The 14,479-nt window shown below is 32.0% G+C and overlaps 1 protein-coding gene and 1 pseudogene across 2 annotated transcripts; both read right to left on the bottom strand.

The window, feature by feature from the left end:
- Nucleotides 1–259: 259 nt before the first annotated feature.
- On the bottom strand, nucleotides 260–6,988 carry LOC140959561 (stomatal closure-related actin-binding protein 1-like). 2 transcript variants are annotated; one of them, XM_073417467.1, is made up of 13 exons: nucleotides 6,826–6,988; nucleotides 5,588–5,881; nucleotides 5,253–5,381; nucleotides 4,558–4,650; nucleotides 3,599–3,739; nucleotides 3,211–3,279; nucleotides 2,895–2,978; nucleotides 2,092–2,272; nucleotides 1,768–1,884; nucleotides 1,622–1,680; nucleotides 1,328–1,462; nucleotides 722–871; nucleotides 260–586 (listed from the first exon to the last, which is right to left on the bottom strand). In XM_073417467.1, exons 1-13 carry the CDS (start codon nucleotides 6,883–6,885, stop codon nucleotides 542–544), a joined length of 1,557 nt encoding a protein of 518 aa, XP_073273568.1. In that variant the 5' UTR covers nucleotides 6,886–6,988; the 3' UTR covers nucleotides 260–541. The 2 variants fall into 2 exon arrangements, with proteins under 2 accessions (XP_073273568.1, XP_073273569.1); XM_073417468.1 differs by having other exon boundaries at nucleotides 6,535–6,968.
- A 3,757-nt stretch (nucleotides 6,989–10,745) lies between these two features.
- Nucleotides 10,746–13,259, bottom strand: LOC140958872 (protein NRT1/ PTR FAMILY 4.6-like; annotated as a pseudogene).
- Between the last annotated feature and the right edge of the window lie 1,220 nt (nucleotides 13,260–14,479).

Raw genomic sequence — 14,479 nt, 5'->3', positions numbered from 1 at the left:
ATATAATAAAATTAACTTTTAAAATAAAACTTTACTTGGATTCTAAATTATACATACCTAACAATAAGATATAGATAAAAAAAAAAATTGTATGTATAATCATTTCATTTCCTTTTTTTAGTTAGAGAATGATATCTTATAATTGAATCTCAAACTCGAAACATTTCATATTTTCGACTATATTAATAGATCACAAGCCATGAGAGAAGGGGGCATAATCAATAAAAAAAAGAAATATCACTCAAATATTTCCTCACGGTCACGGATGACAAATAATAGTGCAATAAACATTACATACACGACTAATATATGATTTTTCATCCAGATCAGCAACACGATCAGCCTTTAAAAGAAAAAAAAAACCATGCAAACTAAAACAATTTCGGATTGAAAACAAAAAAGAAGGAAAAAAACGGATCAAGGCAACTGGAAAAACAGGCCTAGCAACTGACACAAGATCACATTCAAGAAACGTAATGTGATAATACAATCAACACTAGCAAGTATTGCAGTTGAGTTTTTGTATACAAGAAGGGTATTGTCATTTTCCGGCAGCCGATCTGTCGTCTGGTCCAGCTAACATAATCTGGGAAAAAAGAACATTACCCGTATATTTCAGTTTCGCTTTCAGTTTCGCGCTACTTTTCGTGCAGACAAAACCCGAATGTAAGAGAAGAAGAATCTTGTTTTGAATCCAATTGTCAAGAATTTTTATACTTACATTACAGTCGAACGCAAATCTTCTTGCAAGCATGATAGCTGCGTTTCTTTCTCGATCTGATTCAAATGCTAATACGAAGGACAGCCCTGACTTGGCCTGCCAGTATGCTGCCTGAGCTGCAGCGTTTCCGCCACCTCTTACTCCACAAAGCTGAAGACAAAAAGAAATTTTTTATCATCAACTGTTCCAAACTGTCCATGTTATTATTCGAATGAAGGTGAACATATAACAATAACATGCCATGGCAGTAGAATACTTCTTCCTTCTTACTATGGGGCTAAAACCAAGTGTATGACCAAATGTTTGTTTTGATCCCAGCTCAAATCTTCTAAACCATAAAGCAGAACAAGCACCATGTTTAATTGATGTGCCACATAGCAACCACACAACACGGTAAGAGCAATTGTTACCACCCAGATCTAAGACAAATTTGTGCAAGCCTGTCTACGACTGGGAAGCGTATAGTGTTCGACATTAGTATTACTCTCTTTTTATTTGGTTTTTAATCCCTTCACATATTCAACAAATGTGTACAAGTTGTTTCTGTTGGAAGAGAACTGTATGTGAATATTATACACACATGCTTTCTTGAGTTGGGTCGAGTACCTGCATTGAATTGGAATAATACTCCTTGGCCATAGTAGTTTTCCCTTTGCGAAGTTTTATTCTCATCTTTCCGATATGAAGTACGTGGATAGACTGTGATGGATTATCTGCTCCATTTGTCTGGATTATGACAACCTGAAAAGCATTTATTCGAACACAAGTGGGGGCGTGTAATGCAATAAAATACAAGAAAATTCCCTTTGTGTCGTGTTCACATTGGAGCAGAACAAGATTCTATGGATAAAAAAAATCACATAACAGCTAACACTTGTATAGTTGACAACAAATGCGTACATTGAACTCAGTGTCGTGCCTTCGAACCAATGCTTCCACATAGTTTCCCAATCCTGCAGCTGGATAAGAAGAACCGATTCCATGTTTTAACGAGAGAAACCGAGTCGAAACTAAATTTAAGAGTGAATAGGTACAAGTTAACAGACCAGGATCTACAGGAGCAGAAGTCATTACAGTTACTGTCTGACCATCAATGAAAATATCAGCTTGCAGTATTCTTCCAACGTCAAAGGGCTCTGGAGCATATACAGATTTGGTGGCACCTGAGTTCAGAAAAGCATTGTTAACATCAAAACTATAAAAACTGTAAGAATAAAGAGTGATGCATTTTTTACAAGAAAATGCGACGTATTAGTTCATGTACATGCGTGTTTAACTACAAAAGTTCAAGTGAAGAAAATGCGACGTATTAGTTCGTGTACATGCCTGTTTAACTACAAAAGTTCAATCACTTGTGGCAAAGTAGATACCTGATATAAGCTCCCTCTTGTCACCCTCTGCTGTTGAACGATACCACTGTATTGAACATTCTGAAAGTTCAGGAACACTTTCAGAACATGGATACATCCGTAAATATGAACCCAGTGTCTCAATACCATCTATATCATACAAATGGGCTGCATTTTTATCGCCCTTCTTACTAGCTGCTAGCTGAGAATATTCAAGCAAGAAAAGAGTTAATAAGCTTTTGTATCTATTACCATTAGTGAATGTCTATCAATGAGTGCGGAAACAAACAACCAAGACAAATAGAATATCTTCAAAAGAATGTCAAACACCATTTGTTAATATGCAGATGATGACTTTGCATCTCTCAGTCATTATAGTTATAGTTAATCAGAATATTTCAGAAATTAATCATGACCCCGATCTGATCTTTTATGCATTTTACTCAGGCAAAAGGAACACCATAAAATTTGTCCTTATCCTAGTATAAAGATCTTAAATGGTTTTCATTAATCACAGGCCAAAGTTGGATTTATCCAATTTGATTATTTTCCATCAAGGTGCAATGTTTGTATGCCATTTTAAGAACAATATTAATTTTAAAAAAAGGTAAATTTTGCCTAAACATCTGAAGACATTCACATGAACAGTGATTTCTGTTACTTATAAAATTAAACCGCAACAGAATGCACAGCCAGTTTTCAATCGCAGTATTTTTATAACTTACCATATGAGATACTGGTAGCAAATTTATCGGAGAATAAAAAAGTATACCAAGAACAAAACATAAATGAAAGGTGAAAATACGTGCAGAACAAGAGAGGACCTCCTTCTGGAGCTGTAGTGAGTGCTTTGCCTTTTGTAAAAGTTGAACTCTCAATGCTTGAAGCTCGTGTTCCATGTCCATGACCTGCAAAAGCAATGTGTCTTATGATACACATGAGATGAATGCGGGAAAATTTTAGATTCCACATATAATGATTTAAAGGTATAAATTTTAGAAGATTAACCATAATACCGTCATAGTTTTAATGTTTCCCGTAGTAATAAAAAAAGAATCAACCAATGACACCTCTACAAGAGTGGGCCAAATATATGATGGCTTTATCTTAGAATAAAATGTGGCATGTGTATATTATTACCCTACTAGGCTGATGCAACATTTTGATTCTCCTAGCCTCTTGCACCTCCTTCATCAATTCTTCCACGTCCTGATAATAGAAACTAAAGCGGCAGGTCAACCTATACAGCAAAACTATGCACAAACTGACCAGCATTAACACTGTAAATTCTTGAAACATGGGATATGCAAATTGTTTCATGGCATAAAAGGTATTTTCCAAATAATCACATGTATGCATTGAACTAACAAGAAATAAATAAAAAGGAAAACAGCGGGAAGACTATCTTATATATTAGTACATGAACATATAGATCTCAAACTCAAATGAATGCTAAAACAGTAAGATCAAGGAGTAGATAAACACAGCCACATGGAGATGGACATAAACAGAAGAAGTTCAATTGGACCTGCTTTCCTGACGCTCGTGACATGCGTTCATGTTCCTGAAGAGCTTCTTCCACTCTCTGGACTGCTGCTCTTGCATTCTCAATTTCAGCTTTGGCAAAAGATCTTTCTTCATCCACGAGTTTTTTAGCATCTTCTGAAGCCTGTTGATAAATTTTTTTAGGAAGTGAACAAGAAAGATGACACAAAAACCTTTACCCCATATAATACAACATTCAAATCACATGCATAAATACACGTGAGAGTGGATCACATTTTTAGACAATAAATATTAATAAAATTGTCTCTTTTAATATTGTTATCAATATCTTCCTACGTGCATCGGACTTTAATAAAAGATACTTTTAGCAGTGAGTGAGGGAAGAGACAGCAAATCGCCAAAGATAACATTAGGTAAAAACAGTAGTACAAGAAAGATATTGGATGCAAATAGCCTGAATATAAAAGTAAAGGAAATTAAAAGAATAACAATGAGCCAATGACCAATATGGTCTAACTGCGACATAGTTTTGAGATGGCAATAGACCACATCGTTATTTTGCAACAAAACAAAATTTGCATATTAGGAAGAATATATAAACCAAACTGATAAAAATATATTACTTTTACTTTGTAAATATCGCAACAACATTGAATGGTGACAACTATAGTAAAAACAAAAATAGTAATATATTAATTGTACATTGTAAATGTCGCAACAACATCGGATGATGATAACTACAGTAAAAACAAAAATACTAAACTAATTAAAAAAACTGAAGATAGGCTCTATATCATCACTAATATGAAGTTTGTCCAAGATAACGTGAAATTCAATTTTCGTTTTTCATGCCAAGGATTTGGGAGAGGAAAAAGAAAGACGTGCCATGGAAAAAACATATGTAGCAGTACCATTTTTTAAGATACCAAATATATTAGTTTTTTTCTTTTTTTGGAAGAAATCCACAGATATTAGTTTTACCTGCTTCAGAAAAGTCGCAAGCTTTTTAACTTCCGCTTTCTCTTGAATTAGCTCTCCTTCCCTCTGAGTCAATTGAACTGCTAGAGCTTCAACCTGTCAATATGAAAAAGTTGAGAAATGGGACAAGTAGGGAAGATTTATTAGAAATATCCAAAAATAAAGCGGCATATACCAAGTGAGAGATTACTGTCACTCTACACAATAAAACCAAAAAGTGACAGATGTAATGCATCTGAAGAGTATCATCTTCGATTAAATATTTCAACCACATGAAATCTGACAAGATTTCTTATTTTCTACCAGTTTATATATGATTGGGATGAGAAGTCAAAAGGTGACTGAAACAATCAGTAAGCTTATCACCTCAGCAAGTGTTTATTCATCCATTATCGAGTGGATGATATTGGATAGAACATAATGTAAGAGATACTATAAGGTACAACAACTACTTCAAGTAGCTAAATCTCACATAGGATTTTTACAGCTGATTCAAGTAGCAAATTTTTACACAGGATTTTAAATTTTAATGATACTCCGGTTTTCTCTGGGAGGAAGGTAGTTTGAAGTCGAGAATTAAAAACAAATAAACCTCTCATTCGTATATTTTAGTCCATATTTGGTATGGCAATGGGTAAACAAATAGTGATAGTAGAGAAAGGTGATAGATGTGAAGGGGAGAAAACCATCAAACTAACCATAAGTATTGCTTCCACCACATCATCATTGTTTTTTCCCGTTACACGTCCTCTCAAAGCTTCAAGTGCATCTCTGAGCTTCTTCAGAAGCACGTGTTTCTCCAATGAAGCTGCTTCTTTTAGTCTTGCCTGGAACCACCCATTAAGAAATGACATCTAAATTTGGGACAATCTAAATAGACACGCTTATCACTTTCTTAATATCACAGATTATTCATTGAACTCAATAGCCAATACATGTCAGAACAGTGAACATGATGAAATCAATACTCTCTCAGATGCCGAAAATCTTTGAAGTAAACTTAAAAAATGCCAGAGCATAATAAAAATCAAACCTCATCAGACAGCTTTGCAGCAGCAGCCAAACCCTTCTCAAATTTGCTGGCAAGATCTCGCACTGAGAGGCGTTTCTGCTGCTCCAGCAACAAAGCAGTTTCTCGTGCAACCATTTCTTTCATAGACAACACATTTGAATCCTCTTTGACCTCCACGATCTGATTGTTAGCTCCAATTTTATACTTTGGAAACCGAGTAGAGGCAAAAACCACATCGGCTGATACAGGAGAGATAGCCTCCTTGTGCATTGTGTAACTAAACTCTCGGCCAAACCTCGTCATGATTAAATTTTCCTACCACCAGCAGTCGGTATAACAAATCATTAGTATCAAACATAAAAAACCTTTTGCGCGTAGGGTAACTTGGTATTATTCCACATGTACCCTAAAAATTTTATAGTAAACCACAAACAATTTCTCAACCCCGAATTTCTTGGTGTGAGTCTAAGTTGCCATAAGGAGTCTGAAACTCGAGAAAAAAACATATAAAATGGCATTTGACCACATCATTAAGCATAAAAGAAGAATTTAAGGTACCAACATCAAGCAATCATCCGAAAATTGACTGCAAAACCACAGCCTGAAATGCCATAAAATAAATTAACAACACAACACAAGCATTCTTACCCTGTCTTAAAATAAATTAAACATGCTTTTGGGGGCGAGAGGGTAATAAATCATTACATTTATAATAAATGCAGATTACATGAAACAAAAAAGAATAACCATACAAACAATAAAGAATAGCCAAACCCACATGAAATTAGTAAACACATCATAATTATCGATTGCCCAGGAAACATTGTTGACTAAAAACAAAAGGGAAAACAAAAAAAACAAGTTGATAAAAACCTAACAACCGTTTCAACTCCTAGACAAAGAGCAACCAATAATTGAGATTAAAAAAACAGTAAACACAACCAAATAAATAAATAAATTACACTCACCAGACCAGATTAAATAAACTGGTTGATATAATATCCTTCGAAAAGCACTACTCGAATGAACTGCAACGGGGTTTTAATGTAGAGAGATGAAGCAAATGGGAGTGAGAGAAGGTGTAGTTTGCTTTTACCAAAAGCCAATGAAAGTAAAGAAAAACCACCTTCTTTCTCTCTCTAAATACTTATATATATACATACACCATTTACACAAACAGTCAACACACAGTAATGCATCTAGGGAGCAGCCTTTGTGCCTGCGTGAATACGTGTATGTATAAAAATATACATTCATACAGCGTCGATCTGCTGCCTCTTTTGGGAAATTTTCGGCATCCCATTTGAACAATCAAGCATTTCTTCCGTGGGAGAAAATTACTCTCAGCGATATCAAAAAATAAACAAGAAAAATGAAATCTTGTCTTTTATTTGAAGAGGGAAGCAAGTTTCCCATTGACAGATCATACTAGTGTAGCATTAAAGTTTTAATTATTGTTATATATAAACATATTAGTCTTAAATTTCATGACCACACCCATCTAACGTAAAAAAAATATAAAATAATTCAATAGTTCGAGTCTGATTGAATCAAAAAATTATTATATATGTACTATATTACATTTTATATTCTAAAATTCTTAAATGTATATATAAATCATAATAAAAAAATATACTTATCGAAATTTAAAATCTAATCAATATACAGATATTCAAATATAATTATATTTTTTAGACAAAATAATAAATCAAAACAAGTTCTAATACTACTAAAATAATATTTTTAACAAAGTTCAAAATCCTAATAATCACACACACATATATAACTAAAAATAAATTTTAAAAAAAAATTTTTTTGAAAAAATATAAGAAATAATAAAATTCTTTAAAAAAATAAAAATAGGCGAACCCGTTGACTGCATTTTAAAAGGTTCACAAGTTTTTGATTGATTTGACTGTAAAAAAGATTATTAGAGTTGGTTCGAACCGGACCTATTATTGATTTTCGGTCGAACCGATCGATCCCATCCGATAGTTAATTTAATTAATTTTTTATGCATTATATAGGTTTACAAATATCATGTATAATTATTTATTTCAATATAAAAGTCAATATTATAAGATGATTAAATAATCTCATAACAAACTACATAGATTAAAATTATGAAACTTTTCTGTGAGTACACTAATTGGGTTTTAAAATATAAGATTCTAAAAGATACCATTTATTTATTTTTACATACAATATATGTTCTTTGTTTAATGGTAAATATTAAAAATATTAAATGTGTTTACATCAATGTTTTTATATACAGATCGATGATCAAACTGGGTTAACTTGAAAAACAATTTAACTGGTCGGATAAAAAAATTTGTTATATTATATTAAATAATAATATAACATCATGAATAATATTTTCTAAATTATAAATATTTTAAATATGTATATAAATAATAAAAATATATAATTATTCAAGTTTAAATCTAAACATATTTATAAGATGTATATAAATATAAGAAAAAAAATATTTGCCAAAATTTAAAACCTAAATAACATATACATATATTTAAAAACAAATTATAGTTATATATATTTTTAAAAACAAAAACATTAAATTAAATAAATTATATTATTATTAAAATAATATTTTTAAAGAAATCCCAATTCCAAATAATTGTATGTATATAAAACAAAATATTAAATTTAATACTTAAAAAATTAAATTTTCAAAAAATAAATTCGAAAAATCGGTTTAACCAGTTGAATTGGTTTTCCAGTTGGGCTGGTTTTTTTTTTACCAGGTTTGATCGATTTTGATCAGTTTGACCTCTAAAATGGTTTTTAAGGTGTTTCGGAACGAACCGTGACTGGTGTGCAAACCAAACCCGTGTTCGGTCGAACCGGCCAAACATGTTGGTCCGGTTTTGTTCTGAAAATAATGGTTTACATATCTTTTACCCGAATCGATCTGATTTGAAAAATATTAAGTCAGATCATATTATGGATTTTAATCTATGGAATAGTCTTACAGAAAACCTATTCATATACACATATATATTGTGTGTGTAGTTTTGATATGTCTCACACACACCGTGCACACTTACGTGAATACCAATGAGGTGACACACACTTATTGGATGCGACGAAACATTGACAAAATGTAAGTCCAATAAGTAAGTGTCATCTCATCGATACTTACATAAGAGTGTGCATGATATCAAAACTGTATATATAAATACACAAATATGTATTAGGTTACTTTGAAAAGGATAATTTAATAGATATTATAATAATCTATGAATGATAACATAGTAAAACTATAGCATAATTTGATATGGAATGGATGTTTAAGGGACCAATTCATAGTTTTACTAATTTTATGGTTAAATATATTTTAATGAGAGTGAGATATCGTGAATGTTGTTTACGTGGGATATACATGTTGTCAAACTATATTTTAATTATCGGGAAAAAAATTTAATTGCTAATTGGTTTGAATTTGATTCGTGCGTAGAGCCAAATCATCATCCTCAACCCTTTTTATAATTAGGCTTTTCGTGTGTCAAAAAGATTACAACAAAAAAAATATTGTAGTCAATGTTTGAACAATCGAGAAATTTATTTAAGAAAGATAATTTAATTATAGAAATATTTGTACTTTAGATGACATTTGGTGCAAATGATATCATTTTGAGTTTGATTCAAGTTTTACGGATTTGGATCATCTGCTGTTGATTTTTTTTACATAAGATGATCGGATCTTACATGATGTCAAATAAATTCAAAATTTTGTAGATGAAATAAAATGAGTTAATCATCTCCTATAAAAAGTATACAGCACATGATGCTGTGTTTTTAACACAGCAGATGATCTAAATCCAAATTTTACCATGTTACATTTAATTCTCATTTTATAATCATGTTGTTTTAAAATTATTACTTTATTAATGGATATCTAAAAATATATATAAATATATATATTATTATAATTAATACAGAAAAATTCGGTGTCTACTTTTTTTTTTTATTCTATAATTTAAAATTATAATATGATCTCCAGTTAGATTTTATAATTTGAATATGAATCAAAATCAATCTCAAAAAAAATTATATAAATACATAACGTGTAAGTCGATACAATAGCGTATATAAAGTAGGAGTTATTTAATTTGAATATTAATGAAAATCAATCTCACAAAAACTTATATAAACACACAACGTGTACGTCGATACAAGAGCGTATATAAAGTAGTTGACGTCAGTTGAGAACGGAACGAACTGTCCTCAAATGGACTAAAATATTCGTTCACCAATAAAGGGTCCCAAGAATAGGTTGGTGGCATTGATTGATAATAAATTTAGTTTATTTAATTTAAATTAAACACACAACGATATGCTTTTTAGTTTGAAAGAGACTCAAATCAAATGAGCTGATTATTACATATTCTTACTTTTATTTATATTTATATATATAATGATATTACTATAATTTTCATTCAAAAGTTTACTTACAATATTTTATTTCATTTTCATAAAATTATAATTTTGATACAAATGGATTAGCATAACATTATAATCAATGTAATGAACAAACTTTTTGGTCCATATTGTTGTCTAGTCTCCATCTTGAGAAGTGAGAACAGCTCCCTCCCCAAAAGGCAGAATCATAACATTTGTTATTTAACTACCTTTACTTCTTGAAAAATTTTACACAATAAAATTTTCTAATTTTAGTTATTTGTGGGGGTTATTAGTGTCAATAAAATATTATTCCGTGATAATCTTTTTATTTGAAAAAATTATATAACGTCGACAATTGGAACGTATGGTTACCATACGTTATATGAAAATGTTCTAGAGTTGGTTGAGTGTATGAAGCTTAGAACGAAGACGCTAAGTTCGAATCTCACGAAAGTTAGTTGTCACTGTTTGAGTTTGTGTAGGCACACTGGAAGAGTAATTGGCTTATGGTTTGGGATCATACAAAAAACAAGTTGGAAGATCGTAGTACATTTTGAAATTGAATATAAATATGAATTTTGGGATAAAATTATAGTATAAGTGTGATTTATTTTCCCTCTGGAAAGATGTCAAGAACACAACAATTTGGGCCAATTATTCAAGAACAGCTACAGAAAAAAGGGAAATAGAAAACACAAACCAGCTCAAAAAATATCCTACTCACTTACATCATCTGCCCAAATTGAAGAACATTCCACCAAATTATTTATCATCATACATAATTCTTGTTCTTGCACTTGCTTTCATCGGATTCGTTGACATCTGATCTATACTTGTACCATGATGCCCAAAACAGATAATTTGCGAAATTCAACAAACTTAGGATGGCTAAAAACCAGTAAAAATAATCCAACTTGTTATGATCTAAGTCTGGTGAAAGACGTAGAAAGTGACCTCATCCCGGATGGAGCTTCTTTGTAGAAGAATTCCATCAGTCCAACCATAGCAAACATGTCTGCAATCCCGAAAACACCGTATTGGAAGGAAAGCCAGAATAAGCTAATGCCTTTGAATGGATTTTTTTATCGACTGATCCCTTCTTTTGCACTTCTACTAGACCAGCAATGCTCATTGAAATGATTGACAAAACAAGCCCAATGCCTACCCTTTGCAGCTGAGTGATCCCGGTTGGATGGCCCGTGATCTTTCGAGTGAATGGGATGAAGAACAACTCATATAGTGGGAGCAGAATGGCCATGAAAACGAGGGGGATAACTGGGATTGAAGGAGGCGGGATCTTCCATGAGCCTAACTGAGGGTCCATGAAGTATCCTTGGAGTACTGAGAAGGTCTGTAGCTGCGCTAGGCATGTGTTCATAATGATGGTGCTGGCAATGATCGGTAGCATTCGTATCAGTATCTTGACCTCTTCGACCTGTGTCACCGTGCAAATTCTCCCTGATTTGGGGCTCGTCCCGTCTCTAAGAACAGCAGCTTTGTCCAGAAACCTGGACTTGAACAAGATAAATTAATGATGTAGTTCACATATGTGAGCGGTATTAGTACTCTTGCAATGGTTTGGAAGTCGAAAAATTACCTGAACTGGTCAGTGTGGCAAAGTTTTTCTTCAAATGGATCTCTTTCTTTGTCTTCAAGTTCATGTAACTCGTCGGCAAGTTCAAGTTTTTGTTCTGAATTGCACCAATAAAAACCTGCAAAACCAGTAGAATTTCTATGTAACCTTCATGACCTCATTCGGGTATAAGTTATAACAGTGAGAGAAGTTAGAGTTGAACTCCGAGTCTCACTCCGGCTGGCTACACTGATAACAGCTGGATCAGATGGAACCCTTGTAGCAGTCAGATATTATCACTGTATCATAAGTATATCTGTCGGTGTAGCATAGACAAAGCAAATTTTTTTGGACGAACCTGTGATATTCGAACAATAGGGCTGTTGGATAATGGTGGAAACAAGTAGAAAGGCTTCCCAAGTGAAAGAACCACGAAACCTAAGACCGCAGTCACCAAGCCTGTGAAAGAAGCCCACTGCCAACCTCTATGCAGGGCAATCCACACAACCACTGTCACACCTATCAATGATCCAACAGTTGCACTGAACTGATAATAGTTGAAATAGCTTGCAACATCCTTCGCTCCTTTCACGTCTTTTCGATCAAACTGATCCGCCCCAAGTGCAGCAATTGACCCCTTGACTCCACCACAACCTAACGCTAACATCACAAAGAAGCGTAGAAAAATATGGATTCACTCCCCTTGATGCAGCTTGGTTTATTATTACATGGATAAGGCTGCAAGTTCTTGGACTGTGCATGCTTGGATTGTAACCAATAGCAATCCCTTTCAAAAGAAGAAAAGAGAAGAAAAAATTCCCACTTAAGATAATAATCAACTAGAAAGAATCAGAAATTTTCTTCAAGAAATGAAATTCTTTTTACCATTATTTCAAGAAACCCGAAAAGTAAGCATGTGTAAAGCCGGTTCATGTAAGTATCTGATATGAAGCCTCCCAAGATTGTGAGCAAGAAAGTTGAGCCTAAGAAGTTTGTGAGAGTATTTGCGGAAGTCCGCATATCGAAGAATAAGACAAAGTGAAAGTACAGAACCATGGTTGACATGTTTGCTACAAATCCTATGTTCTCCAAAGTTGCCAAAACTGAAACACAACACACATGCATTTGATCACTTGGACTTAAAAATTACTGCATAAAGGAAAGACTTTTGGTGTTGATTTGATTACCTAGAACGAAGATGCAAGCCCGGAACCCCCCTCGTTTTCCGCGTGCATTTGCCTCCATTTCCACCTGCAAATGAGCAACATTCAAGGTGAGTTTGATTCTTAAAACGAAGTATGGGTGATCATGCTAATTAATCACTTGAGAAATTACCACTACTAAAAAAATTTCTTGTTTTTAAACTGATATTTGATCAAATTTAGTTGTGTTGGATACCATGATCAAGTTCATATTTATATGCATTCTCAAACTTATATAATCCAAATTTTAATATTCCTTCTGCCACAGTGCCTGAATATGCTTTTCCATATATATAGTTTGATTTTTTTCCTGAGCTTCAACCAATATCAAGAATATAAAAGATTGTTTTTTTATTTATTTTTAAATATTTTAGAAAATATAAATGTCCGAAAATTGATTAGGTTGAATTAATATGGAGAAGGATACAAAAATGGGTTTCATGTAGAAATCTCTTACAGAGTTCACTGACAGATAGAGTTCAAACATGGTTGCCATTTATCCTTATATAATTAGATTCTTGTTCTTATACTTGTATCTATAGGTTAAAGTTAATTAAATTAGGAGTAGGTCTCTTCTGTGAGACGGGTCAATCCTACCGATATTCACAATAAAAAATAATACTCTTAGCATAAAAATTATGGATGACCCAAATAAGAGATCTGTCTCATAAAATACGACCCGTGAGATCGTCTCACACAAGTTTTTACCTTAAATTAGAGGCCAAAATATTCTCTTTTTTACCATTATATATATATATATATATTCATTAATTATACAATACATTGTAAGCATAATCTAACACAATCTTCTGATAAGAATGTTGTTCTTAGACGAATAACATATATAGTCATGACAAAAGTTCAGAGAAATACTTTCAGATTGATCAAATTTTCTAAAAAATCTTTTAGACAGTGCGAAAACCGAAATGTAAGGAAAACTATATTGATCGCAATGCATAATTTGATAAATTTATTTATTTTTATTATTAATTATACAAACATATTTTTCATTTTCTATTTAAACTAAATTTAACTTACAATCTTTACAGAAATATTGAAGAATTTTTTTTAAAAAAATATATGAAAAAACCGGGTCTAAGACCCCACACCTCTCTTTAGTATGAATGAAAAGACGAGCTCATTCATATTAGAGACTAGTGAATGATGCATACGCATTGCATATGTTATTATTATTTTTAATTTGATCAAATAATATTAAAAAATTAAAACGAAATTATTTTCAATTTAGAAAAGTTGTTCAATTTAAAAGAGAAATTTTGTTTAGATTTTTTTCTATGTAAAATATGAAGTAATTTGAAGTGGTTTTTAGTAGGGTAAGAAGAGTAATTATGGAATTAAATATTTTGGTGTCTTCTTAGTTAGTTACTCTAAGGGTCTCACACTTAATAATATAGTATAAATAGAGTATATATAGTATAGATGAAAGACCTCGACTCTAATTTTATTTTTATTTTTCCAATTCTTTTAAATAAAAAACATTTACTACAAAATTTGAAAATCATAAATAAGTAGTTTTTAATGTTAATCTTTTTTTTTTTGGGTTATTATATAATTATTCAAAACTTTTAATAAATTTTGTTTAACTAATAAAAATCGTGTAACAAGATTAAAAACATATTAAAATTTATAATTAAAATTTTGGGTTTTTTAATTAAATATTTTCAATTTTAAAATAATTTGCCATTCAATGTTTCA

Source organism: Primulina huaijiensis, chromosome 15, assembly GCF_012295235.1.
Source record: "Primulina huaijiensis isolate GDHJ02 chromosome 15, ASM1229523v2, whole genome shotgun sequence".
NCBI lineage: Eukaryota > Viridiplantae > Streptophyta > Magnoliopsida > Lamiales > Gesneriaceae > Primulina > Primulina huaijiensis.
The sequence above is the reverse complement of the archived record's forward strand: the minus strand, read 5'-3'. Positions and strand labels throughout refer to the sequence as shown.

Coding starts and splice junctions, on each gene's coding strand:
- LOC140959561 (XM_073417467.1), bottom strand. CDS start 6,885: ATGCTTGATTGTTCAAATGGGATGCCGAAAATTTCCCAAAAGAGGCAG. Junction 5,382..5,587: donor CTGCAAAGCTGTCTGATGAG/GTTTGATTTTTA, acceptor GGGTGGTTCCAG/GCAAGACTAAAAGAAGCAGC. Junction 3,280..3,598: donor CACGAGCGTCAGGAAAGCAG/GTCCAATTGAAC, acceptor TTCTATTATCAG/GACGTGGAAGAATTGATGAA.